At 44.0% G+C, this 27,489-nt stretch overlaps 1 protein-coding gene across 1 annotated transcript; it reads left to right on the forward strand.

Moving 5' to 3' along the window:
- Window positions 1-2,267: 2,267 nt before the first annotated feature.
- LOC128969877 (E3 ubiquitin-protein ligase RNF103-like) lies at window positions 2,268-2,537 on the forward strand (the record flags this gene model as incomplete). The annotated part of the gene is given in 2 exon segments (XM_054384847.1): window positions 2,268-2,338; window positions 2,340-2,537. Coding segments are annotated over 2 exon segments (269 nt in total), but the record flags the coding sequence as incomplete, so codon positions are not given.
- Between the last annotated feature and the right edge of the window lie 24,952 nt (window positions 2,538-27,489).

Here is a 27,489-nt window from a genome sequence, read left to right on the forward strand (position 1 = left end):
TCTGCAAAATCAGCTGCTTAATACTGCCAAATAACAAATCCTTAAATCAAACAAAGGGACACACCTCTTCAGTATTCTAACTGAGCATACTGACTGCAGTTAGCAGCAAACCGAGAGATGAAGAAAAAGGGCAGTAGCAGACTGCTTTCTGAAGCTTGCACAAAATAATTTTTTCCTGTAATATCTATCATAAATGTAGCAAAAATGCTGTGGAGTAGTATTTAGGAGGTATGAAAATTTGTTTGGGATGACTGGATGTCTGATTTCAGTCCCCTTTGTTAGTAATACCCCTGTCCCAGTCTTACAACAGTACAAAATCTCTCAGCCTTATTTCTGCTCTTCTCTTCCTGGGAGACAGCAATTTCAATGGAAGACCTTCATTCAGGTCTTTGAATCCTGCTGATTCCCACTTGAGTATTACATCAAACAAGCTGCTTATTTTTAATATGAAGATCCACAGAGCATTGCTTCAGGAGTAAGGATTCTCTCTGTATATGCGTGTGGATGCATATGTATTATTTGTGTTTCTACTTCAGGATCAGCCTACTTCAGGAGACACCAACACTCGGCTGTTAAACAAGGGTCTTCATGTTTTTTTCTGCTGTGAGAAGCATCCACAAAATCTTGTGCTGTCCTGACTGCAGATCTGGCCTGATACACTGTCATAACAGAAGTGGACATGCTACCCAGGTGCTGAGGGTGGTGAAACTCCTTTCTAACTCTCTGATAAGTGGTTTCATCACAGGGTGAGAGCCCACTATGGAATTTGGCTTGCAGCATTAGGGTTTAGATACTTGAGTTTTATATAAAATACTTAAAAGGAAAGAGCAAGCCACAAAATGTCTCCGCAGTCTTCTTGGACAAAGACCTTTATAGAATTAGAGTCCCAAGGGCTGTTCAGCTGTCAATATCAAGTATGGCAGAGTGAAAAGGGAAGCTGAGAGTCTCTGAATCTTACCAGAAACAAGCCAGGAGCTAGTGGGTAAGAGAGATGACAGCACTGGGATCTGTAGGAGCTTTGTGAAAAATCTGGCTCTTTATTTAATTTGGTTCTTTTCCAGGCATCCATAACAAGCTCTAATTTGGATCCAGAAGTATTACTGTTTTCAATTCTGTTTTGTGGGGGTTTTTTTTGTTTGTTTGGGTTTTTTTTGGTAATAGCAAAAGAAAAATAAAGCTTTTATTTGTTTGTTTCACTGTAGAAACAACTTTAACACCTCCATCATTTTCATCTGTTATCCCTTGTCTTAAGCTTGGCTTGGAAGCTCTTTGGGCCACAGACAATTTCTCTCTCCAGTGTTCCTGATTGCCACAGTAATAAGCTAATAAAATAGTAATTATACTATGCTGCAGTTTGTTCATAGTAATAAACTCTGAATGCTTCTTCTAGTGAACAAAACCACCATGTCTGGCTTTAAAACTTGGATTTGGACTAATTACTCACGGAGTCATTTTATGTGTGTATATATATATATATATATATATACATATGGTTTAGGTTTGCATCTCTGTGGAGGACATCTTGCAATCACAGACTGAAGTTATTTGTACTCCTGGTGCTGAAATGGGCCTTCAGGGAGCAAGTGATGGCTGCCCAGTCACAGCAGGGTGACTCTATATTGATTAAATAGAGAAGTATTAATACTAAATGTTCCCCTTATCTGCTCTCACTCATACTGAGTGTGAACTATGTGCCTGAACTCCTGCTAAAAGGACTGGGTTTTTAGGTCCAAAAGGGATTTCTTCAGCCCTATCTACTTGAGCCAGTCAACACAAAATTGCTGTCAGATAAAACAGGTGATTAACAGCCACTGATTTATTACCATTAAATCTCTTCTCCTTCCAATACAATAAAATTACAGGTTCAGATGTTGGTTGGGAAAATACTGTCACTCAACTAATTAAACTGTTTGGAGAGATGAGCCAAAATGTGCACACAACTCACTCATACAAGGAAAATCTCCCACAGATACCCCCGATATATATGTATCTATACTCACCAAGGGGGTGGAAGGTGAGGTTCCTTACATCCTGTTCTAAAGAAGAGAAGTTCCGAGCTGCAAAGGGTGCTTCTATGGAGCAAGAGTGAGAGAATCCCTCCATAGCAGAAATCAGTTTGGCTGTGGTTAATTGCATGATTAGTTGGAGGGCAAATTTCTCCAGGCAAACAAAAGAACCTTAGACTCGGGGGCACCAGAGACAAAAAGCTGTTTCAGTTTTCCCAACAATGGTCTTGACCCCATGTGATGGGATGCCCCGGCGGGAAGATGTGGGTGAAGCTGTGCGGCCTGCTGCTTTACTTTCTGATGCTCTTCGTGCTGGCCCGGGTGTTCGAGGCCGTGGTACGAGAGTGGCTTCCTTGCCACGCAGCTGGTGGACCCGGTAGCACTGAGCTTCAGGAAGCTGCGGACCATCCTGGAGTGCTGCGGCCTGGGGCACTCGGGGCTGCCCGAGAAGAAGGATGTGAGGGAGCTGGTGGAGAAGTCAGGAGACCTCATGGAAGGAGAGCTTTATTCTGCTCTCAAGGAAGAAGAATGGCTGGCAGAGGAAAGGAAAGCCTATCTGGGCTGCAGATCTGTGGCAAGACATTGCTGCTCGCATTGAGAGAATCCCAGTGAAACTGAGACACATCGATGCTCACATTCCTAAGAGCAAAGCTACTGAGGAACAACAACACACCCCAGTTGTGCAAGTTGCACAATGTGTAAATATTAAAAAGTCACCTCACAGCTGACAGAACTGTGTGAGACACAACTGGTCATCAGTAAGACAGACATGTAGAAGTTGAAAGACTGAGAGGGTCTGTTACTATTTAAAATAGTTTTGTAATAGGGTCAGGCATACAGTCACACTGAAAACAAAATTGTTCAGATCCCAGGGTCTGAGCACACTAGCCACTTCTGTATAGTGCTGCCACAAACAAACACTGGCGTGTCCCTATAAATGCTAGAAAATCTTTACCACATAGAAATTGTGAAGGTTACATGATTGCAACTTTGTTCTGCAGAATTTGCAATACCTGATACCTTTGTAACCACCACCCAGTATTTTCTCTTCCAGGCTGTGTCTGAAGTCTGCAGAAACAATGTTTACCTACTCACTCAGAAGATCCAACTGCATGGTGTGAGGCAATGCCTGCTCAGTGATGTCCACTGATAGGACAAGGGGCATGGGTGCAAGCTGGATCATAGGAGGTTGCACATAAACATAAGGAAAAACTTTTTCACTGTGAGGATGACAAAGCAACTGGAACAGCCTGCCCAAGGAGGTTGTGGAGTTTCCCTTTCTGGAGACATTCAAAACCCACCTGAACGCTTTCCTGTGTGACCTACTCTGATCACAGCATGGGATCCTGCTCTGGCAGGGGGCTGGACTAGATCTGAAGTTTTTTTTCAGTGAGATTGTACTCTTTTACTGTCTTTTTCTAGAATCACAACCAAGAAATTGTGCATGGAGTTCTATGACTATACAGCAATGCCTACAAAAATGGAGTACTGCAAAACTGGAGAGCTTCTTCCTCAGAATATTTTGTGCAAATCTTGCTTATTCTATTATTTTCAGTAACTGTAGTAAATGAACTAACCAAAAGTGTCTTTTAAAGTTTTATTAAGAATAAGGACAAGCAAAGAAAACAGCATACTGGGCTGAGAAAAGGGGACGAAAATACATCAGAGCAATAGTTTTTCTTTCCTTCTTATATAGCTATCTCATTTACATAAACAGACTTATGTTAAATAGAAGGCAGGACATGATAATGAGCCCCCAGAATGTTCTGAAGTGCTCAGGAGAGAAAAAAAAAGGCATCAGAGAGTAAAAGCATCATTCTCACAGAACACCACAGAACTCCCACATACTTATCTGACGCATGCATTCCAAGGCAGAGCCAAGCAAGGCCACTTTTATCTATGATTTGTCTAATAAGAGGTCAAGTTGAGCTCCTTGAAAACGATCTTCCAAACGAAATTCACTGAACTTAACTCTTTACTTGACACAAATCACATATTCCTCCATGAATATTGTAAAAATATTCGCAACAGTAACTATCAGCTGATGAAAGTACAGCTTTATAGACTAAAATGTATAGAACTGAAGGAAGCCAGAATATGCTATTCTAATGAGTGTGTTACCAGGCCTTCCAGCTGCTTCAGACCTAATTATTACATCATCTTCATGTAGTTCGATTTACAATGACTGAATTAAATGCTTATGTGAATGCATGCAATGTGAAACACAGCTGTGTCATTTGCAGTGACAGAACAGGACAAAATGTTCTAGACACACTGAATTTTGTTTTTCTACATTTACAAAACCATTCCTTTGTAGCAAATACTTTCCCCACTCCCTTAGTAATACTCAGTCATACTTTGGAGAACCATACAGCATCCACTTAGATTGCAATACTGAATACTTTTATTGTCCATCACAGAAAAGGCTGTGACAGTAGTGATCAATGCAGCAATCTCTCTTGCATTCAGCTGGTTCTTCCTAACCTAGCTGTTGCCAGCCAAAGACAGATTAAGATTAATTTCAGTAATTAAACAAAGGGACAGGCTACAGCATTAGTTTCAGCAATGTATTGCATTCATTGTCCCAAGATACTTTATTCAACAGGAAAACAGAAAGTCATATGAGTGCTAGTCTATGTTTTACATATTTTCTATATGAATTAACTCTTCATCTGAGACTTGGGTGGAAGGCATGTGCAGAGGTGGTTTGCCATAGCATATATTTTCTTCTCAAATCCTTTTAGTTAGTAAAAGCAAGACAGATTTAGATCATATTTCTATGTCAGGGTATAACCTTCTAAAATAGTTCAGTGGGTGCATTTTTTTAAACTACTGATTTTTGTCTTGCGTTTCAAAATTCATGAAATGAAGGGAGAGGCTGCATATAGATTAGGCTCTAGCAAAAGTTCTTGTTTCAAGTAGAATAAGGAATAATCACCACTTTCTTCTCACATTTCCTCTATGCAATGATTTCACTTGCTTTTGGGATGGGGCTGAGGTTTGGTTTTGCTTTTTGTTTATTTCCTTTAAAAGACTTGCACACTCTCTGAAGCTACTCTTCTTCTCATGGGTTCAGATTACAGTGTTTCTAGGCTCATGGCAGGACACTGCAAATTGACTGTATCACACTCTGCCAGGATAGAAGGCTACATTTAAAATCAGTGATTGTATTTAGGCTAGTCCAAGGCAAATAAATTGTCCAATAGTGTATGGACTCAGTATAAATTCTGTGTGCCCCCGAATCTTCTGCTCTCTCAGGACACTTCCCATCTCTTCCCAGAGAGCTGATAACAAGAGCAGTCTCTGCATAGCAAGAGAAAGAAATTCCTTTTATGTCTACTTCAGGTGTGGCATAGGTACACCCTGTTTTGCTAGCATTGAAACAGTTTAAGGCATAGTCATTGGTCATTAGAAGACAAAAATACAGGTTAAGAAATCAATAGGCAGTTTTGCAGGCAGAAGGGTAGCAGGAAATAAACAGAGCTCTACCTTAGTAAGCGAAAATGTATTTATCTCATTTAAGCTTTGAATTGGAGAGTGAACCTAATGCTGGGAGGAAAACATTAAGTGCAGCTCTTGGAATGTGTTCCTTGCAAATAATTTCCCATGAACAGCTGTCTGCTCTGACATCTTTTGATTGAGCTATTTCTAGAGCTAATCCTCTGCTTGTAAATACTGATGCTAATCTTGTTTCAGAAATGTTTCATCTCAGCAAAGCATTAATAAACACTGTACCAGAAAATGCCTGGAGTTCAGCCATGCACAAGGCCTTGCTATAATAGATCAATCAACAATGAAGGATGGTGAAGACCAAGAGAAGGATGTTCAGATGCCTTATGATTCATTCAAGCTCTTATTTGGCTTTCCATAAACATCTGCATGAGAAAAATAACTATCTTGCATTAATACTCCCAGGAAACAAATACTAGTTCTCGGGCTGAAGTTTGCTTGATGTGAAGAGAAAATTTGATTTGGTAGAGAACAAGTCCTTTGGGGTGGCACAGTCATCCAACAGGACAGCATTAAGTAAAGCAAGAAGATACCTGGTCACACTCCTGGGCTACAAATTACAGGAATATCTGTTACAAACTATTCATTAGTCACTTACAGAAGGGGAGTCCAGGCCTTGAAAGACAGTCTTGTTCTTCAGTTGTTTTTAAAAGCCATAGCCTACATAGAATCAAAGAATTGTTTAGAAAATAACTTTAAGATCACCAAGTCCAACCATCTGTTAAATGAGTGAATTACAGGAAATTGTCACTAATTGTTATTACTATTATTTGTGTTACTGTTAATAGAGGTTGTCACCACTGGAGATAGGTTTCCTTATTCTAGGAATTTTTGTACAAATGCAAAATACGTTGTACATAAAAGGCCAATTCAGCTTTAAATAACTTCCAATTTCAATGATGCATTAACAAAAAAAGTTACTTGTCCTTATTTGGTGCACAGTCATCAATGAACTTTGACCACTTTCTCACCCTTTATGCCAGATGAAGCATATTAGTAGCAACAAGTGTCACTAGAGACAAGCAGTTAGCAAGTCTTAGGTATAGATAGTCTGATTGCCTGTTCAGCTGAAGAGTGAGACTACAGCTGCCAAACAAAGTGGTTGAAGTAGCTTTTTAATAGCAGGTAGCTAAAATGAGAGGTTGTGAGTAGAAACACAATACAGACTAGGGTAGACACTTTTGCCTGATGGGACCAGGCTACTGTTCATACAAGATGACACACATGGTATTATATAATTGAAGAAAACCTTGGATGCTTTTTTGGCTCAGGAGGCATCTGAATCATTTGCAGGCCTATTAATAAAACAAAGCAAAACAAAGTTTGGATTTTACAAAGATATTGAAAGTCCCAAACATAATCTGGAAGGGATTTTGTTCACCTTTATTTTTCCATAGCTTTTCCTTAGACTACTACAATCAGCAGGACATTTATGTCAATATATTTAGAGGTAAATTATTAACAAGGCAGAGTGTAGTATCATGACTCTGTGTGGTGGGTTGAAAATTCCCCCCAATATAAAATTGCTAGACCAGCTCAGTTGGAAGCATATGAAGCTGTATTTACAAGCAAAACTATAATCTAAAATGAAATGAATATGTACAAAATATACAACATTTGCATATATGTGTATACATATACATATATATATATATACACACACACACACACATATATATATATATATACAATTTATAAACAACACAGAAACCCCCCTGGCAAAAAGCAGGGGACTACTAATAGCTTCCCCACTCCCTGTCCCCTTTCCTCCTGTACACAATAGAGGAGAGAGAAGAGGAGGCAGTTGTTTGTTAGTACTTAGCCACAACAAAGCAATGGAGACAAGGTCAGCAAAAAACAGCAGAAGCTAGAGCTGGTATCTGCTAAAGCGAGGATTACATGCAATAGTAATTTATTTACATTCTACCCCTTTCTGTTCAAGATCTTTGGAATATTTTCCAGGCACAGCCTAAAACTACCACCCTCTGCTTCATTCCAATGAAAAAGACATGTACTTTAGAAGTCAACTACTCATTACACAAGTCACCATCTAGTGGTATGTAAAAATATGTACTGTTGTTCTTTAAGTATAGAGGTTAAATAAACCTGTGATTTAGGGGATTTAACATCTCTAGTGCTGCTTAGTCTAAACTTGTGAATATATATATGTGGCAAGTAAGTGAATATATATAGAGAGTATATAAATGTTCTTTATTTTATGGGTACAAATATATTAGTATTAAGAGATACTTTTAAAAAAATTGTATTACTCTGTGAAAGGTTTCATTCAAATAAAGTTTTACTTTGTGTATTTAAAATTATGAAGCACAGCAGTTTATAAGTTACCTGGATTTTAGCCTTTTTCTATTCTCTGTATATATTTATACGTATTATTTCTCTTTACGTGCATCCATAGCTGTTGTAGCTAACTAGTGCTACTTTGTAACTTGCTGGAACAAGGGACATCTCCCCCACTGTAGCCATCTGTTCAAAAAGAAAACTATTAATAGTGACAAGAGAAGCTTATTCTTGCTCACTGTATTCCAAGCCCAAGGCAATTTTTCACTCATCTCATTTGTGATAAAAACTGAGAATAAATACAACATTATAATCTATTCAACCCCATCTAAAAATGTTCTGAATTTTTTTATTCCTCTGGAGAAGCTGTATATAACACAGGACTTCCCTCCCCCCAGTCTAGCTTTCCTATTTGTATTTAGCATCTTTGCTCTAGGCCAAATCTTTGAGACCTTACGTGACTTTCAACCAGTCTTTCTTCCTGCATTAGTCACTGTAAAAGCTTTGTCTGGCAAAGAACTAAATTAAAAGATCACAGAGAGGGTGTGCGCTGTAACTTGCTGATCGAAACAAACCAAAACCAGCCACATGGGAAACAAGATATGCCACAAGACTACAAAGGTGCACTGATGGATACGTGGGGTGGAGCTGGAGCAGAGCAATGAGATAGGCACCGTAAAAGGAAAGTTGATCTGCAAATAAACTACTGTGATTAGCAATTGGCCATGTGCAGCTGGGACTCCCAGCTGGAAAAGAGTGGCTTTGCAGTTGGAAAGAATAGTATCATCTGTCACAGAGGCTAATAAAAGGTTCTAACAAAAGCTAGCTCAAAATTTTCACCACAAGGTTGCTAGCAGGAGAGCTTGATCCCCTCATGCTATTCTATCATCCACTCTTGGGAGACATTTATTATAGAGACCTCTGAGGTCAAAGCTTTGTGGTAGAAGATCTTTCCATTGGTGAGCATTGCAGTGATTGAGCCAGACTCTATCGAAGTCAACCAGGAAGGATTACAATGAAACTATCTAATAAAACACCTGGCAAGTTTGGGGATAAATCTATGTAAAACCTAGTCTACAAAGCAGAGACTTTAAATGGTTGACAACTTTTTTCCTCATGTCAGTGTCATTTTTTTCCCCTCTAAAACACTTCACATCTTTTCCCCTCATAGATGACACTGGGACACCCTTTCTTCCCTCAAAATTACCATTTTGACATTCCCCCCCTCACAAACCCAATTTGTATCCTTTTTCCCCTCATAAATCTCACTTTTGGCACCTTTTTCTCTGCATTTTAACCATTTCCAATCCTTTTCAACACTTGTTAATAATTTTTCAATTTTTTAAACCATTTTTTACCCATTTTTAATAATTTATACCCCTTTTTAACCCATTAGCCATTTTAATGACTTTTAAACAAATTTAAGCCCTTTAAAATCCATTTTACCCCTTTTTACCCCCTTTTAACCCATTTTCTCCCGTTTTCCTCCTTTGCCTCTTTTTTACCCAACTTTTACATCATTTTGCTTGTTTGCCCCCCTTTTACCCCCCTTTTACCTTTTTTCACCCCTTTTCTGCCCTTTTGCCCCCATTTTTACCCATTTCCCCCCTTTTCCTCCTTTGCCCCTTTTTTACCCAACTTTTACATCATTTTGCTTGTTTGCCCCCTTTTTACCCCACTTTTACCTTTTTTCACCCCTTTTCTGCCCTTTTGCCCCCATTTTTACCCATTTCCCCCCTTTTCCTCCTTTGCCCCTTTTTGACCCAACTTTTACATCATTTTGCTTGTTTGCTCCCTTTTTACCCCACTTTTACCTTTTTTCACCCCTTTTCTGCCCTTTTGCCCCCATTTTTACCCATTTCCCCCCTTTTTTACTCCATTTTACCCCCTTCTCACTCCTTTTCCCCCTCCTTTTTTCCCCATTTTCCCTTTTCTCCCAATTTTAAACCATTTCCCCCTTTTTCTCCCCAGGGCCCTGTCCTGTCTGCGCTGTCTCCTGCCACTGCCTGCCTGTCTGTCTGTGACCAGATGATGCCATCTTGAGCCTTCCTCCCTCTCCTTCCTCCTGATTCCTTCCTCCTCCTCTCCTCCATCTTGAGGCTTCCTTCCCCTCCTTCCTCCTCCTCACCTCCATCTTAAGCCTTCCTCTTCTTCACCCCCATCAGCCATCTTGTTTGTCCCCCCTCACTGCCTCAGCCATCTTGTCCCCCCCCTCATCCTGTCAGCCATTTTGTTTGTCCCCTCCTTTCCCCTGTCAGCCATTTTGTCCCCCCCTCTCCCCTTCAGGCATCTTCTCCCCCCCACCCCATCAGATATCTTGTTTTTCCCCTCCCTCACCCCTGCCAGCCATCTTGTCCCCCCTCCCAGGTGCACCCCCAGGTGAAGCGCTTCTTCAAGTCCCTGTCTGCCATCACCCTCAAGCACCTGACCCACATTTCCCAGGCAAAGAAGAGGAGGAGTCCAAAGATGAAGGAGGAACCCCACCCAAAACTCCCCCACCTCCAGATGTGATGCTGCCGGAGGGCCCAGGGGGAGTTGCAGCTGCAGAGGCACCAGGAGGCTGCCTGCAGGGCATGGGTGGTGCTGGAGGAGGCCCAGAGGCTGCTGGAGCCCAGGGAGAGGTGAGGGTTAGGGGGGCCTAAGACATGGTGGCCATCCTGGAGTGGGGCTCCTCGATGGTGGCCACCTTGAGAGGGCTTCTATATGGCAGCCATCTTGGGATGGCTTCTCTATGACAGCCATCTTGAGGGTTCTCTCCATGGCAGCCATCATGCGCTTCTCAATGGCTGCCATCTTGAGGAGGCTTTACTATGGTGACCATCTTGATGGAGCTCTTCCAGCATGGTGGCCATCTTGAGAGTCTGCTCTATGGCTACCATCTTGAGGGGGTTCCTCCATGGTGGCCATTTTGTGGGTCTTCTCTATGATGGCCGTGTTGGGGGGGGGAGGGATTTTCCATGGCAGCCATTTTGGGCCCAATCCTGTTCAATATCTTTATTGATGATCTGGATGATGGGATTGAGTCCACCATTAGTAAGTTTGCAGATGACACCAAGTTGAGAGCAGGAGTTGATGTGTTGGAGGGTAGGAGGGCTCTCCAGAGGGACCTTGCCAGGCTGGACAGATGGGCAGAGTCCAACAGGATGGCATTTAACAAGTCCAAGTGCTGGGTGCTGCACTTTGACCACAACAACCCCATGCAGTGCTACAGGCTGGGGTCAGAGTGGCTGGAAAGCAGCCAGGCAGAAAGGGACCTAGGGGTACTGGTGGACAGCAGCTGAACGTGAGCCAGCAGTGTGCCCAGGTGGCCAAGAAGGCCAATGGCATCCTGGCCTGGATCAGAAATAGTGTGGCCAGCAGGAGCAGGGAAGTCATCCTGCCCTGTACTCAGCTCTGATTAAGCCACACCTTGAGTACTGTGTCCAGTTCTGGGCTCCTCAATTTAAGAAGGATATTGATACTTGAACGTGTCCAGAGAAGGACAATGAGGCTGGTGAGAGGTCTGGTGCACAGCCCTGTGAGGAGAGGCTGAGGGAGCTGGGGGTGTTTAGCCTGGAGAAGAGGAGGCTCAGGGGTGACCTTATTGCTCTCTCCAACTACCTGAAAGGAGGTTGTAGACAGGTGGGAGTTGGTCTCTTTTCCCAGGCAACCAGCAACAGAACAAGAAGACACAGTCTCAAGCTGTGCCAGGGGAAGTTTAGGCTTGAGGTGGGGAGAAAGTTCTTCACAGAAAGAGTGATCTGCCATTGAAATGTGCTGCGCAGTGAGGTAGTAGAGTCACCATCCCTGGAGGTGTTCAGAAAAGGATTGGACATGGCACTTGAAGTCATGGTTTAGTTACTCATGAGGTACTGGGTCATAGGTTGGGACTTGATGATCTCTGAGATCTTTTCCAGCCTATGGTTGGATTCTATGATTCTATGAGAGGTCTTTTCCAGCAGCTCCCAAAATTCGGTGTGTGAGGGAAGAAAGGCTCCAAATGTCGGCCAAAATCAGGGTTTTGAGAGAAAAAGGCATTAAAATGTTTTTATGAAAGGAAAACAGTGTCAAAGGAGGGAAAATAAGGGTGCAAATTGTGTTTACAAGGGGAAAAACTGGCCTTAAAATGGTGCTTTGTAGGGCAAAAAAAGAGACATGTCTGCCATCTTGTGGCTATAACTCAAAGGAGCTCCCTCCCTGCTACCATTTTGCAGCAGTAACTTGAGGGAGCCTCCCCATTTGGGACAATTTGGTTTCCCCTCCCCACAAGCCCCACCTGCTGCCATAGCAGAGGATGTGGCTGCAGCTGGCGAGCAAGAATTGAGCTCCCTCCTGCCAAAAGCAGCAGCTGCAGTGGAACCAGTCCACAGCCAGCTCTGTTCATTCCCAGAATGGGCCCAGTAATACTCCCAGTATCCCCCAATACCATCATCCAGTGCCTCCCAGTACCCCCTAGCACCCTCCAGTAACTTCCAGTACTTCCTAGTACCATCCACTATGTCCCCAGTACCTTCCAGTCCCACCCAGTACACCCTCAGTGCCCCCCAATACCTCCTAGCACCCTCCCAGTATCTCCTGTAACCACTAATACTCTCCCAGTACTTCCCAGTATGCCCCCAATGCCTTTCAGTACCCCCTAATGCCCCCTTAGTTCCACACAGTGCCTCCCAGTCCCTCCTAATCCCCTCACAGTCCCACACACAGGTGGCTCCATCCACTTTTTCCCCACCATTTGTTAACCACGTGCTGCCTCAGTGGGCGGGGCTTGAGTGCCCCAGCTGGGGGCAGGTTTTGACGGGGGCAGGTTTTGACAGGTGCATAGCTCTGCAGCTCCTCCCTCCACTGCTCCTCATCATATGCTTGGCTCCCAGTGTGGCCATGCTGTGCCATCCCTGCAGGTGGTGCTCAGCGGCTGCCCGCAGCTCCATGGGGCCACAGCTGCACCAGGTACTCTGCATAGTGCCCCCTGAAGGCACGTGGTGGAACTGGAGCTGGCAAACAGTGCTGGACAGCCGGGGGCGCTCCCAGTGCTGACCAGTTCAGACCAATATAGCTTTAGATTCCTCCCAATTCATCTCAGTCACCTCCCAGTAGCCTCCCAGTAGCCTCCCAGTACTCCAAAACCCTCTTGAAGTGCCTCCCAGTTCACAGCAGCATAGCCTTGGACACCTCCCAGTACCCTCCCAATACCTCCCAGCCTATTCCAATCTCCTCCCAGTCCCTCACAATCTCACCGGCACACTCCTGCCTTTTCTGGCTCTGTTTCCCTCCCACAGGCCTCATCCCTTAGCCCTGTCCCTGCCTCCTTCTGCTCCAGCATCAGGCAGCCTGCCCAGTGTGGACCAGTAAAAACTAATACAGCTCCAGCACAGCCCCAGTGTTCCCAGAACAGCCACAACATGGTCCCAGTGCTGCCCTGGTGTAGCTGCAGGGTTCCCAGGATGCCTCCTAGTCCCCTCTCAATCTCCTCCCAGTCCCTCCCAGTTCACCTCCATCCAGAGGTGTTCCTGTTGGTGGCTCTGTGTTGAAGATGACTCCAGCTCCCTGCAACCACAGGGACCCCCAGCCCCACAGGGACCCTTGATGTACGGAAAAGGACACTATAACTCGAAAGTTATAAAGTAGGTATGTTTATTGCGCAAGATGCATGGGGGAATCCTTCCTCCAAAGCGTGCATACCCAAGGGAGCAAGCCATCCCGGATTTATACACTGAAAGCATGCATATTCATCAAACGCCTATACATTCTTATCACTGAAACCCGCCTATTCCCACTTCGTATGCTAATTAGCTTATCAGTCCTCTGCGCCTGCGTAGTGCTTCTCAGAAATTGTGGGCAAGGGTCCCCAAAATGTGGGTGGTGGTCTTCGGGAGGAAGGCCGTGGTCTTCATCACGATGTCCTTTTCACCTTTTGCCTGGAGTTTTGGTGATCGAGCAGTTTTGCAACATCCTTATCGACTTAAGCCTTGGTGGACATCTGCCTTTCCTCACTGAGGGGCTTGCTGACGGGTTAATGACGGGTGCCAGTCACTGTTTCTTCTCCTAGATGACACTATAATGCCTTGCTCTGATCTTGCCTTGTTCTTAAGATAACCTTGGGATGTTTTTGTGCTGTTACTTGCAAGAGTACAGTGTATCCTGTTAGTGATTACAGCCAACTTCTTCCTTTGTTATTGTTTCTATGTTCTCAGTGTAGATATACAATTAATCATAATGTTCTATTCTATGTTTTCTTCCATTCCTTCATATCCCCATATCACCCTTAGAGACCAACAGGGACCCATAGGAGTCATGAGGACTCATAGGACCTATGGGGACCTATGGAGACCCATGGAGACCCATAGGAGCCATGGGGACTCATAGGACCTATATGGACTCATAGGGACTCATGGAGACACATAAGGACCCATAGAAGCCATAGGGACCCATGGAAACACATAGGGACCCATAGGAGCCATAGGCACCCATGGATACACATAGGAGTCATAGGGACCCATGGGGATGCATAGGGACCCATGCAGACCCATAGGAGCCATAGGGACCCTTAGGAGCCATAGGGACCCATAGAGACCCATAAGGACCCATAGAAGCCATAGGGACCAATGGAGACACATTGGGACCCATGGAGACACATCAGTACCCATAGGAGCCATAGGGATCCATGAAGATGCATAGGGACCCATGGAGACCCATAAGGACCCATAGGAGCCATAGGGACCCATGAAGATGCATAGGGACCCATGGAGATGCATAGGGACCCTTGGAGCCACATAAGGACCAATAGGAGCCATAGGCACCCATGGAGACACATAGGAGCCATAGAAACCCATAGGGACCCATGAAGAGCCATAAGAACCCATAGGAGTCATAGGGACCCATGGAGAGCCATAGCGACTTTGATGGTTTTAAGGCTATGCCTTTAATTTCTTTTCACAGAGTTTGAGCAGAAAAGTGAAAGAATATAAATAAATCACAATTGGGTGTAAGAAAGCAAATTAATGATTATTCTGAACACTTCCATTAGAGAGACAGAAATGTTTAAGAGTCAGTACTCAAAACAAAGTACAGGCAGCCTCTCAGTCTGTCTGTCTGGTGTTTCTCTGCTGGGCAGTCTGCGTTCCTGTTCTGGCCTTTTGCTTTCTGAAGATAACACACACCCACATACTGACCTTGAAAAGCAAAGTTTACCAACCTCTCTCCTTCTTGGCTTTCTTCCTTCTTCCAGGGGGGTCTGGAGAAAGAGGCAGGGCCTATCTGGGGCCAGAGGGCTTTGTTGTGTTTTTCTGTTACTTGTACATATTATGTAAATGTTGTGAATAGCTAGCTCTTTCCTGTCACCAGTTACAGCCATGTCTAAGCATGTGCAAAAAAAGTTCCTTTACAAGCCCAACAGAGACAAAGAAAAGCATGGGGGCTAACACATCAAGGGAACATCCTAGCACCAAATTTCTTTTGCCAATTAGTGTATTTTGAGGAGAGAGACTAAATGGAGCTTGCAATTCTGGCCTAGCTCTTTCCTGTCACCAGTTACAGCCCTCTCTAAGCATGTGGAAAAATTAGATTTACAAGGCGCACAGAGACAAAGAAAAGCATTGGGGGCTAACACATCAAGGGAACCTCCTAGCACCAAATTTCTTTTGCCATTTGCTGTATTTTGAGGAGAGAGACTAAATGGAGCTTGCAATTCTGGCCTAGCTCTTTCCTGTCACCAGTTACAGCCATGTCTAAGCAGGTGGAAAAAAGCTGCTTTACAAGCCGCACAGAGACAAAGAAAAGCATGGGGGCTAACACATCAAGGGAACATCCTAGCACCAAATTTCTTTTGCCATTTAGTGTATTTTGAGGAGAGAGACTAAATGGAGCTTGCAATTCTGGCCTAGCTCTTTCCTGTCACCAGTTACAGCCATGTCTAAGCAGGTGGAAAAAAGCTGCTTTACAAGCCGCACAGAGACAAAGAAAAGCATGGGGGCTAACACATCAAGGGAACATCCTAGCACCAAATTTCTTTTGCCATTTAGTGTATTTTGAGGAGAGAGACTAAATGGAGCTTGTAATTCTGGCCTAGCTCTTTCCTGTCACCAGTTACAGCCATGTCTAAGCAGGTGGAAAAAAGCTGCTTTACAAGCCGCACAGAGACAAAGAAAAGCATGGGGGCTAACACATCAAGGGAACCTCCTAGCACCAAATTTCTTTTGCCATGTAGTGTATTTTGAGGAGAGAGACTAAATGGAGCTTGCAATTCTGGCCTAGCTCTTTCCTGTCACCAGTTACAGCCATGTCTAAGCAGGTGGAAAAAAGCTGCTTTACAAGCCGCACAGAGACAAAGAAAAGCATGGGGGCTAACACATCAAGGGAACATCCTAGCACCAAATTTCTTTTGCCATTTAGTGTATTTTGAGGAGAGAGACTAAATGGAGCTTGCAATTCTGGCCTAGCTCTTTCCTGTCACCAGTTACAGCCATGTCTAAGCAGGTGGAAAAAAGCTGCTTTACAAGCCGCACAGAGACAAAGAAAAGCATGGGGGCTAACACATCAAGGGAACATCCTAGCACCAAATTTCTATTGCCATTAAGAGTATTTTGAGGAGAGAGACTAAATGGAGCTTGCAATTCTGGCCTAGCTCTTTCCTGTCACCAGTTACAGCCATGTCTAAGCAGGTGGAAAAAAGCTGCTTTACAAGCCGCACAGAGACCAAGAAAAGCATGGGGGCTAACACATCAAGGGAACATCCTAGCACCAAATTTCTTTTGCCAGTTAGTGTATTTTGAGGAGAGAGACTAAATGGAGCTTGCAATTCTGGCCTAGCTCTTTCCTGTCACCAGTTACAGCCATGTCTAAGCAGGTGGAAAAAAGCTGCTTTACAAGCCGCACAGAGACAAAGAAAAGCATGGGGGCTAACACATCAAGGGAACATCCTAGCACCAAATTTCTTTTGCCATTAGTGTATTTTGAGGAGAGAGACTAAATGGAGCTTGCAATTCTGGCCTAGCTCTTTCCTGTCACCAGTTACAGCCATGTCTAAGCAGGTGGAAAAAAGCTGCTTTACAAGCCGCACAGAGACAAAGAAAAGCATGGGGGCTAACACATCAAGGGAACATCCTAGCACCAAATTTCTTTTGCCATTTAGTGTATTTTGAGGAGAGAGACTAAATGGAGCTTGCAATTCTGGCCTAGCTCTTTCCTGTCACCAGTTACAGCCATGTCTAAGCAGGTGGAAAAAAGCTGCTTTCCACGCCGCACAGAGACAAAGAAAAGCATGGGGGCTAACACATCAAGGGAACATCCTAGCACCAAATTTCTTTTGCCATTTAGTGTATTTTGAGGAGAGAGACTAAATGGAGCTTGCAATTCTGGCCTAGCTCTTTCCTGTCACCAGTTACAGCCATGTCTAAGCAGGTGGAAAAAAGCTGCTTTACAAGCCGCACAGAGACAAAGAAAAGCATGGGGGCTAACACATCAAGGGAACATCCTAGCACCAAATTTCTTTTGCCATTTAGTGTATTTTGAGGAGAGAGACTAAATGGAGCTTGCAATTCTGGCCTAGCTCTTTCCTGTCACCAGTTACAGCCATGTCTAAGCAGGTGGAAAAAAGCTGCTTTACAAGCCGCACAGAGACAAAGAAAAGCATGGGGGCTAACACATCAAGGGAACATCCTAGCACCAAATTTCTTTTGCCAGTTAGTGTATTTTGAGGAGAGAGACTAAATGGAGCTTGCAATTCTGGCCTAGCTCTTTCCTGTCACCAGTTACAGCCATGTCTAAGCAGCTGGAAAAAAGCTGCTTTACAAGCCGCACAGAGACAAAGAAAAGCATGGGGGCTAACACATCAAGGGAACATCCTAGCACCAAATTTCTTTTGCCATTTAGTGTATTTTGAGGAGAGAGACTAAATGGAGCTTGCAATTCTGGCCTAGCTCTTTCCTGTCACCAGTTACAGCCATGTCTAAGCAGGTGGAAAAAAGCTGCTTTACAAGCCGCACAGAGACAAAGAAAAGCATGGGGGCTAACACATCAAGGGAACATCCTAGCACCAAATTTCTTTTGCAATTAGTGTATTTTGAGGAGAGAGACTAAATGGAGCTTGCAATTCTGGCCTAGCTCTTTCCTGTCACCAGTTACAGCCATGTCTAAGCAGGTGGAAAAAAGTTGCTTTACAAGCCGCACAGAGACAAAGAAAAGCATGGGGGCTAACACATCAAGGGAACATCCTAGCACCAAATTTCTTTTGCCATTTAGTGTATTTTGAGGAGAGAGACTAAATGGAGCTTGCAATTCTGGCCTAGCTCTTTCCTGTCACCAGTTACAGCCATGTCTAAGCAGGTGGAAAAAAGTTGCTTTACAAGCCGCACAGAGACAAAGAAAAGCATGGGGGCTAACACATCAAGGGAACATCCTAGCACCAAATTTCTTTTGCCAATTAGTGTATTTTGAGGAGAGAGACTAAATGGAGCTTGCAATTCTGGCCTAGCTCTTTCCTGTCACCAGTTACAGCCATGTCTAAGCAGGTGGAAAAAAGCTGCTTTACAAGCCGCACAGAGACAAAGAAAAGCATGGGGGCTAACACATCAAGGGAACATCCTAGCACCAAATTTCTTTTGCCATTTAGTGTATTTTGAGGAGAGAGACAAAATGGAGCTTGCAATTCTGGCCTAGCTCTTTCCTGTCACCAGTTACAGCCATGTCTAAGCAGGTGGAAAAAAGCTGCTTTACAAGCCGCACAGAGACAAAGAAAAGCATGGGGGCTAACACATCAAGGGAACATCCTAGCACCAAATTTCTTTTGCCATTAGTGTATTTTGAGGAGAGAGACTAAATGGAGCTTGCAATTCTGGCCTAGCTCTTTCCTGTCACCAGTTACAGCCATGTCTAAGCAGGTGGAAAAAAGCTGCTTTACAAGCCGCACAGAGACAAAGAAAAGCATGGGGGCTAACACATCAAGGGAACATCCTAGCACCAAATTTCTTTTGCCATTTAGTGTATTTTGAGGAGAGAGACTAAATGGAGCTTGCAATTCTGGCCTAGCTCTTTCCTGTCACCAGTTACAGCCATGTCTAAGCAGGTGGAAAAAAGCTGCTTTACAAGCCGCACAGAGACAAAGAAAAGCATGGGGGCTAACACATCAAGGGAACATCCTAGCACCAAATTTCTTTTGCCATTAGTGTATTTTGAGGAGAGAGACTAAATGGAGCTTGCAATTCTGGCCTAGCTCTTTCCTGTCACCAGTTACAGCCATGTCTAAGCAGGTGGAAAAAAGTTGCTTTACAAGCCGCACAGAGACAAAGAAAAGCATGGGGGTCTAACACAGCAAGGGAACATCCTAGCACCAAATTTCTTTTGCCATTTAGTGTATTTTGAGGAGAGAGACTAAATGGAGCTTGCAATTCTGGCCTAGCTCTTTCCTGTCACCAGTTACAGCCATGTCTAAGCAGGTGGAAAAAAGCTGCTTTACAAGCCGCACAGAGACAAAGAAAAGCATGGGGGCTAACACATCAAGGGAACATCCTAGCACCAAATTTCTTTTGCCATTTAGTGTATTTTGAGGAGAGAGACTAAATGGAGATTGCAATTCTGGCCTAGCTCTTTCCTGTCACCAGTTACAGCCATGTCTAAGCAGGTGGAAAAAAGCTGCTTTACAAGCCGCACAGAGACAAAGAAAAGCATGGGGGCTAACACATCAAGGGAACATCCTAGCACCAAATTTCTTTTGCCATTTAGTGTATTTTGAGGAGAGAGACTAAATGGAGCTTGCAATTCTGGCCTAGCTCTTTCCTGTCACCAGTTACAGCCATGTCTAAGCAGGTGGAAAAAAGTTGCTTTACAAGCCGCACAGAGACAAAGAAAAGCATGGGCGCTAACACATCAAGGGAACATCCTAGCACCAAATTTCTTTTGCCAATTAGTGTATTTTGAGGAGAGAGACTAAATGGAGCTTGCAATTCTGGCCTAGCTCTTTCCTGTCACCATTTACAGCCATGTCTAAGCAGGTGGAAAAAAGTTGCTTTACAAGCCGCACAGAGACAAAGAAAAGCATGGGGGCTAACACAGGAAGGGAACCTCCTAGCACCAAATTTCTTTTGCCATTTGGTGTATTTTGAGGAGAGAGACTAAATGGAGCCTGCAATTCTGGCCTAGCTCTTTCTTGTCACCAGTTACAGCCATGTCTAAGCATGTGGAAAAAAATAGCTTTACAATCCTCAGAGAGACAAAGAAATACATTGGGGGCTAACACAGGAAGGGAACCTCCTAGTACCAAATTTCTTTAGCCATTTGGTGTATTTTGAGGAGAGAGACTAATTGGGCCTTACAATTTTGGGCTAGCTCTTTCCTGTCACCAGTCAAAGCCATGTCTAAGCATGTGGAGAAGAGTTGCTTTACAAGCCGCACAGAGACAAAGAAAAGCATGGGGGCTAACACATCAAGGGAACATCCTAGCACCAAATTTCTTTTGCCATTAGTGTATTTTGAGGAGAGAGACTAAATGGAGGTTGCAATTCTGGCCTAGCTCTTTCCTGTCACCAGTTACAGCCATGTCTAAGCAGGTGGAAAAAAGTTGCTTTATAAGCTGCACAGAGACAAAGAAAAGGATGGGGGTCTAACACAGGAAGGGAACCTCCTAGCACCAAATTTCTATTGCCATTTGGTGTATTTTGAGGAGAGAGACTAAACGGAGCTTGCAATTCTGCCCAGCTCTTTCCTGTCACCAATTACAGCCCTGTCTAAGCATGTGGAAAAATTTGCTTTACAAGGCGCACAGAGACAAAGAAAAGCATGGGGGGCTAACACAGGAAGGGAACCTCCTAGCACCAAATTTCTTTTGCCATTTAGTATATTTTGAGGAGAGAGACAAGAAGGAGCTTGCAATTCTGGCCTAGCTCTTTCCTGTCACCAGTTACAGCCATGTCTAAGCAGGTGGAAAAAAGCTGCTTTAGAAGCCGCACAGAGACAAAGAAAAGCATTGGAGTTTACACAGGAGGGGAACATCCTAGCACCAAATTTCTATTGCCATTTAGTGTATTTTGAGGAGAGAGACTAAATGGAGCTTGCAATTCTGGCCTAGCTCTTTCCTGTCACCAGTTACAGCCATGTCTATGCAGGTGGAAAAAAGTTGCTTTAGAAGCCGTACAGAGACAAAGAAAAGCATGGGGGTCTAACACAGGAATGGAACCTGCTAGCACCAAATTTCTTTTGCCATTTGCTGTATTTTGAGGAGAGAGACTAAACGGAGCTTGCAATTCTGGCCTAGCTCTTTCCTGTCATCAATTACAGCCCTGTCTAAGCATGTGGAAAAATTTACTTTACAAGGCATACAGAGACAAAGAAAAGCATGGGAGGCTAACACAGGAAGGGAACCTCCTAGCACCAAATATCTTTTGCCATTTGGTGGATTTTGAGGAGTGAGACTAAATGGAGCTTGGAATTCTGGCCTAGCTCTTTCCTGTCACCAGTTACAGCCATGTCTAAGGAGGTGGAAAAATTTGCTTTACAAGCCGCACAGAGACAAAGGAAAGCATTGGAGGTTACACAGGAAGGGAACCTCCTAGCACCAAATTTCTATTGCCATTTGGTGTATTTTGAGGAGAGAGACTAAATGGAGCTTGGAATTCTGGCCTAGCTCTTTCCTGTCACCAGTTACAGCCATGTCTAAGCAGGTGGAAAAAAGTTGCTTTACAAGCCGCACAGAGACAAAGAAAAGCATGGAGGTTACACAGGAATGGAACCTCCTAGCACCAAATTTCTTTTGCCATTTGCTGTATTTTGAGGAGAGAGACTAAATGGAGCTTGCAATTCTGGCCTAGCTCTTTCCTGTCACCAGTTACAGCCATGTCTAAGCATGTGGAAAAATTTGCTTTACAAGCCGCACAGAGACAAAGAAAAGCATGGGGGCTAACACATCAAGGGAACATCCTAGCACCAAATTTCTTTTGCCATTTAGTGTATTTTGAGGAGAGAGACTAAATGGAGCTTGCAATTCTGGCCTAGCTCTTTCCTGTCACCAGTTACAGCCATGTCTAAGCAGGTGGAAAAAAGCTGCTTTACAAGCCGCACAGAGACAAAGAAAAGCATGGGGGCTAACACATCAAGGGAACATCCTAGCACCAAATTTCTTTTGCCATTGAGTGTATTTTGAGGAGAGAGACTAAATGGAGCTTGCAATTCTGGCCTAGCTCTTTCCTGTCACCAGTTACAGCCATGTCTAAGCAGGTGGAAAAAAGCTGCTTTACAAGCCGCACAGAGACAAAGAAAAGCATGGGGGCTAACACATGAAGGGAACATCCTAGCACCAAATTTCTTTTGCCAATTAGTGTATTTTGAGGAGAGAGACTAAATGGAGCTTGCAATTCTGGCCTAGCTCTTTCCTGTCACCAGTTACAGCCATGTCTAAGCAGGTGGAAAAAAGCTGCTTTACAAGCCGCACAGAGACAAAGAAAAGCATGGGGGCTAACACATCAAGGGAACATCCTAGCACCAAATTTCTTTTGCCATATAGTGTATTTTGAGGAGAGAGAATAAATGGAGCTTGCAATTCTGGCCTAGCTCTTTCCTGTCACCAGTTACAGCCATGTCTAAGCAGGTGGAAAAAAGCTGCTTTACAAGCCGCACAGAGACAAAGAAAAGCATGGGGGCTAACACATCAAGGGAACCTCCTAGCACCAAATTTCTTTTGCCATTTAGTGTATTTTGAGGAGAGAGACTAAATGGAGCTTGCAATTCTGGCCTAGCTCTTTCCTGTCACCAGTTACAGCCATGTCTAAGCAGGTGGAAAAATTTGCTTTACAAGCCGCACAGAGACAAAGAAAAGCATGGAGGCTAACACAGGAAGGGAACCTCCTAGCACCAAATTTCTTTTGCCATTTGGTGTATTTTGAGGAGAGAGACTAAATGGAGCTTGCAATTCTGGCCTAGCTCTTTCCTGTCACCAGTTACAGCCATGTCTAAGCAGGTGGAAAAAAGCTGCTTTACAAGACGCGCAGAGACAAAGAAAAGCATGGGGGCTAACACAGGAAGGGAACATCCTAGCACCAAATTTCTTTTGCCATTTAGTGTATTTTGAGGAGAGAGACTAAATGGAGCTTGCAATTCTGGCCTAGCTCTTTCCTGTCACCAGTTACAGCCATGTCTAAGGAGGTGGAAAAAAGCTGCTTTACAAGCCGCACAGAGACAAAGAAAAGCATGGGGGCTAACACATCAAGGGAACATCCTAGCACCAAATTTCTTTTGCCATTTAGTGTATTTTGAGGAGAGAGACTAAATGGAGCTTGCAATTCTGGCCTAGCTCTTTCCTGTCACCAGTTACAGCATTGTCTAAGCAGGTGGAAAAAAGCTGCTTTACAAGCCGCACAGAGACAAAGAAAAGCATGGGGGCTAACACATCAAGGGAACATCCTAGCACCAAATTTCTTTTGCCATTTAGTGTATTTTGAGGAGAGAGACTAAATGGAGCTTGCAATTCTGGCCTAGCTCTTTCCTGTCACCAGTTACAGCCATGTCTAAGCAGGTGGAAAAAGTTGCTTTACAAGCCGCACAGAGACAAAGAAAAGCATGGGGGCTAACACATCAAGGGAACCTCCTAGCACCAAATTTCTTTTGCCAATTAGTGTATTTTGAGGAGAGAGACTAAATGGAGCTTGCAATTCTGGCCTAGCTCTTTCCTGTCACCAGTTACAGCCATGTCTAAGCAGGTGGAAAAATTTGCTTTTTAACCCGCACAGAGACAAAGAAAAGCATGGGGGCTAACACAGCAAGGGAACATCCTAGCACCAAATTTCTTTTGCCAATTAGTGTATTTTGAGGAGAGAGACCAAATGGAGCTTGCAATTCTGGCCTAGCTCTTTCCTGTCACCAGTTACAGCCATGTCTAAGCAGGTGGAAAAAAGTTGCTTTACAAGCCGCACAGAGACAAAGAAAAGCATGGGAGTCTAACACAGGAGGGGAACATCCTAGCACCAAATTTCTTTTGCCATTTAGTGTATTTTGAGGAGAGAGACTAAATGGAGCTTGCAATTCTGGCCTAGCTCTTTCCTGTCACCAGTTACAGCCATGTCTAAGCAGGTGGAAAAAAGCTGCTTTACAAGCCGCACAGAGACAAAGAAAAGCATGGGAGGCTAACACAACAAGGGAACATCCTAGCACCAAATTTCTTTTGCCATTTAGTGTATTTTGAGGAGAGAGACTAAACGGAGCTTGCAATTCTGGCCTAGCTCTTTCCTGTCACCAGTTACAGCCATGTCTAAGCAGGTGGAAAAAAGTTGCTTTACAAGCCGCACAGAGACAAAGAAAAGCATGGGGGCTAACACATCAAGGGAACATCCTAGCACCAAATTTCTTTTGCCATTTAGTGTATTTTGAGGAGAGAGACTAAATGGAGCTTGCAATTCTGGCCTAGCTCTTTCCTGTCACCAGTTACAGCCATGTCTAAGCAGGTGGAAAAAAGCTGCTTTACAAGCCGCACAGAGACAAAGAAAAGCATGGGGGCTAACACATGAAGGGAACATCCTAGCACCAAATTTCTTTTGCCATTTGGTGTATTTTGAGGAGAGAGACTAAATGGAGCTTGCAATTCTGGCCTAGCTCTTTCCTGTCACCAGTTACAGCCATGTCTAAGCAGGTGGAAAAAAGTTGCTTTACAAGCCGCACAGAGACAAAGAAAAGCATGGGAGGTTAACACAGGAAGGGAACCTCCTAGCACCAAATTTCTTTTCCCATTTAGTGTATTTTGAGGAGAGAGACTAAATGGAGCTTGCAATTCTGGCCTAGCTCTTTCCTGTCACCAGTTACAGCCATGTCTAAGCAGGTGGAAAAAAGCTGCTTTGCAAGTCGCACAGAGACAAAGAAAAGCATGGGGGCTAACACAGGAAAGGAAACTTCTAGCACCAAATTTCTTTTGCCATTTGCTGTCTTTTGAGGAGAGAGACTAAATGGAGCTTGCAATTCTGGCCTAGCTCTTTCCTGTCACCAGTTACAGCCATGTCTAAGCAGGTGGAAAAAAGTTGCTTTACAAGGCGCACAGAGACAAAGAAAAGCATGGGGGCTAACACATCAAGGGAACATCCTAGCACCAAATTTCTTTTGCCAATTAGTGTATTTTGAGGAGAGAGACTAAATGGAGCTTGCAATTCTGGCCTAGCTCTTTCCTGTCACCAGTTACAGCCATGTCTAAGCAGGTGGAAAAAAGCTGCTTTACAAGCCGCACAGAGACAAAGAAAGCACTGGGGGCTAACCCAGGAAAGGAATCTCCTAGCACCAAATTTCTTTTGCCGTTTGGTGTATTTTGAGGAGAGAGACTAAATGGAGCTTGCAATTCTGGCCTAGCTCTTTCCTGTCACCAGTTACAGCCATGTCTAAGCAGGTGGAAAAAAGTTGCTTTACAAGCCGCACAGAGACAAAGAAAAGCACTGGGGGCTAACCCAGGAAAGGAATCTCCTAGCACCAAATTTCTTTTGCCGTTTGGTGTATTTTGAGGAGAGAGACTAAATGGAGCTTGCAATTCTGGCCTAGCTCTTTCCTGTCACCAGTTACAGCCATGTCTAAGCAGGTGGAAAAAGTTGCTTTACAAGCCGCACAGAGACAAAGAAAAGCATGGTGGCTAACACAGGAAAGGAACCTCCTAGCACCAAATTTCTTTTGCCATTTAGTGTATTTTGAGGAGAGAGACAAAATGGAGCTTGCAATTCTGGCCTAGCTCTTTCCTGTCACCAGTTACAGCCTTGTCTAAGCAGGTGGAAAAAAGCTGCTTTACAAGCCGCACAGAGACAAAGAAAAGCATGGGGGCTAACACATGAAGGGAACATCCTAGCACCAAATTTCTTTTGCCATTTAGTGTATTTTGAGGAGAGAGACTAAATGGAGCTTGCAATTCTGGCCTAGCTCTTTCCTGTCACCAGTTACAGCCATGTCTAAGCAGGTGGAAAAAAGTTGCTTTACAAGCCGCACAGAGACAAAGAAAAGCATGGGGGCTAACACATGAAGGGAACCTCCTAGCACCAAATTTCTTTTGCCATTTAGTGTATTTTGAGGAGAGAGACTAAATGGAGCTTGCAATTCTGGCCTAGCTCTTTCCTGTCACCAGTTACAGCCATGTCTAAGCAGGTGGAAAAAAGCTGCTTTACAAGCCGCACAGAGACAAAGAAAAGCATGGGGGGGCTAACACAGGAAAGGAACCTCGTAGCACCAAATTTCTTTTGCCGTTTGGTGTATTTTGAGGAGAGAGACTAAATGGAGCTTGCAATTCTGGCCTAGCTCTTTCCTGTCACCAGTTACAGCCATGTCTAAGCAGGTGGAAAATATTTGCTTTACAAGCCGCACAGAGACAAAGAAAAGCATGGGGGCTAACACATCAAGGGAACATCCTAGCACCAAATTTCTTTTGCCAATTAGTGTATTTTGAGGAGAGAGACTAAATGGAGCTTGCAATTCTGGCCTAGCTCTTTCCTGTCACCAGTTACAGCCATGTCTAAGCAGGTGGAAAAAAGTTGCTTTACAAGCCGCACAGAGACAAAGAAAAGCATGGGGGCTAACACATCAAGGGAACATCCTAGCACCAAATTTCTATTGCCAATTCGTGTATTTTGAGGAGAGAGACTAAATGGAGCTTGCAATTCTGGCCTAGCTCTTTCCTGTCACCAGTTACAGCCATGTCTAAGCAGGTGGAAAAAAGTTGCTTTACAAGCCGCACAGAGACAAAGAAAAGCATGGGGGCTAACACATCAAGGGAACATCCTAGCACCAAATTTCTTTTGCCATTTAGTGTATTTTGAGGAGAGAGACTAAATGGAGCTTGCAATTCTGGCCTAGCTCTTTCCTGTCACCAGTTACAGCCATGTCTAAGCAGGTGGAAAAAAGCTGCTTTACAAGCCGCACAGAGACAAAGAAAAGCATGGGGGCTAACACATCAAGGGAACATCCTAGCACCAAATTTCTTTTGCCATTTAGTGTATTTTGAGGAGACAGACTAAATGGAGCTTGCAATTCTGGCCTAGCTCTTTCCTGTCACCAGTTACAGCCATGTCTAAGCAGGTGGAAAAAAGCTGCTTTACAAGCCGCACAGAGACAAAGAAAAGCATGGGGGCTAACACATGAAGGGAACATCCTAGCACCAAATTTCTTTTGCCAATTAGTGTATTTTGAGGAGAGAGACTAAATGGAGCTTGCAATTCTGGCCTAGCTCTTTCCTGTCACCAGTTACAGCCATGTCTAAGCAGGTGGAAAAAAGTTGCTTTACAAGCCGCACAGAGACAAAGAAAAGCATGGGGGCTAACACAGGAAAGGAACCTCCTAGCACCAAATTTCTTTTGCCATTTAGTGTATTTTGAGGAGAGAGACTAAATGGAGCTTGCAATTCTGGCCTAGCTCTTTCCTGTCACCAGTTACAGCCATGTCTAAGCAGGTGGAAAAAAGCTGCTTTACAAGCCGCACAGAGACAAAGAAAAGCATGGGGGCTAACACAGGAAGGGAACCTCCTAGCACCAAATTTCTTTTGCCATTTGGTGTATTTTGAGGAGAGAGACTTAATGGAGCTTGCAATTCTGGCCTAGCTCTTTCCTGTCACCAGTTACAGCCATGTCTAAGCAGGTGGAAAAAAGTTGCTTTACAAGCCGCACAGAGACAAAGAAAAGCATGGGGGCTAACACAGGAAAGGAACCTCCTAGCACCAAATTTCTTTTGCCATTTAGTGTATTTTGAGGAGAGAGACTAAATG

The sequence above is a fragment of the Indicator indicator genome, chromosome 11 (genome assembly GCF_027791375.1).
Source record: "Indicator indicator isolate 239-I01 chromosome 11, UM_Iind_1.1, whole genome shotgun sequence".
NCBI classification, from domain to species: Eukaryota; Metazoa; Chordata; class Aves; order Piciformes; family Indicatoridae; genus Indicator; species Indicator indicator.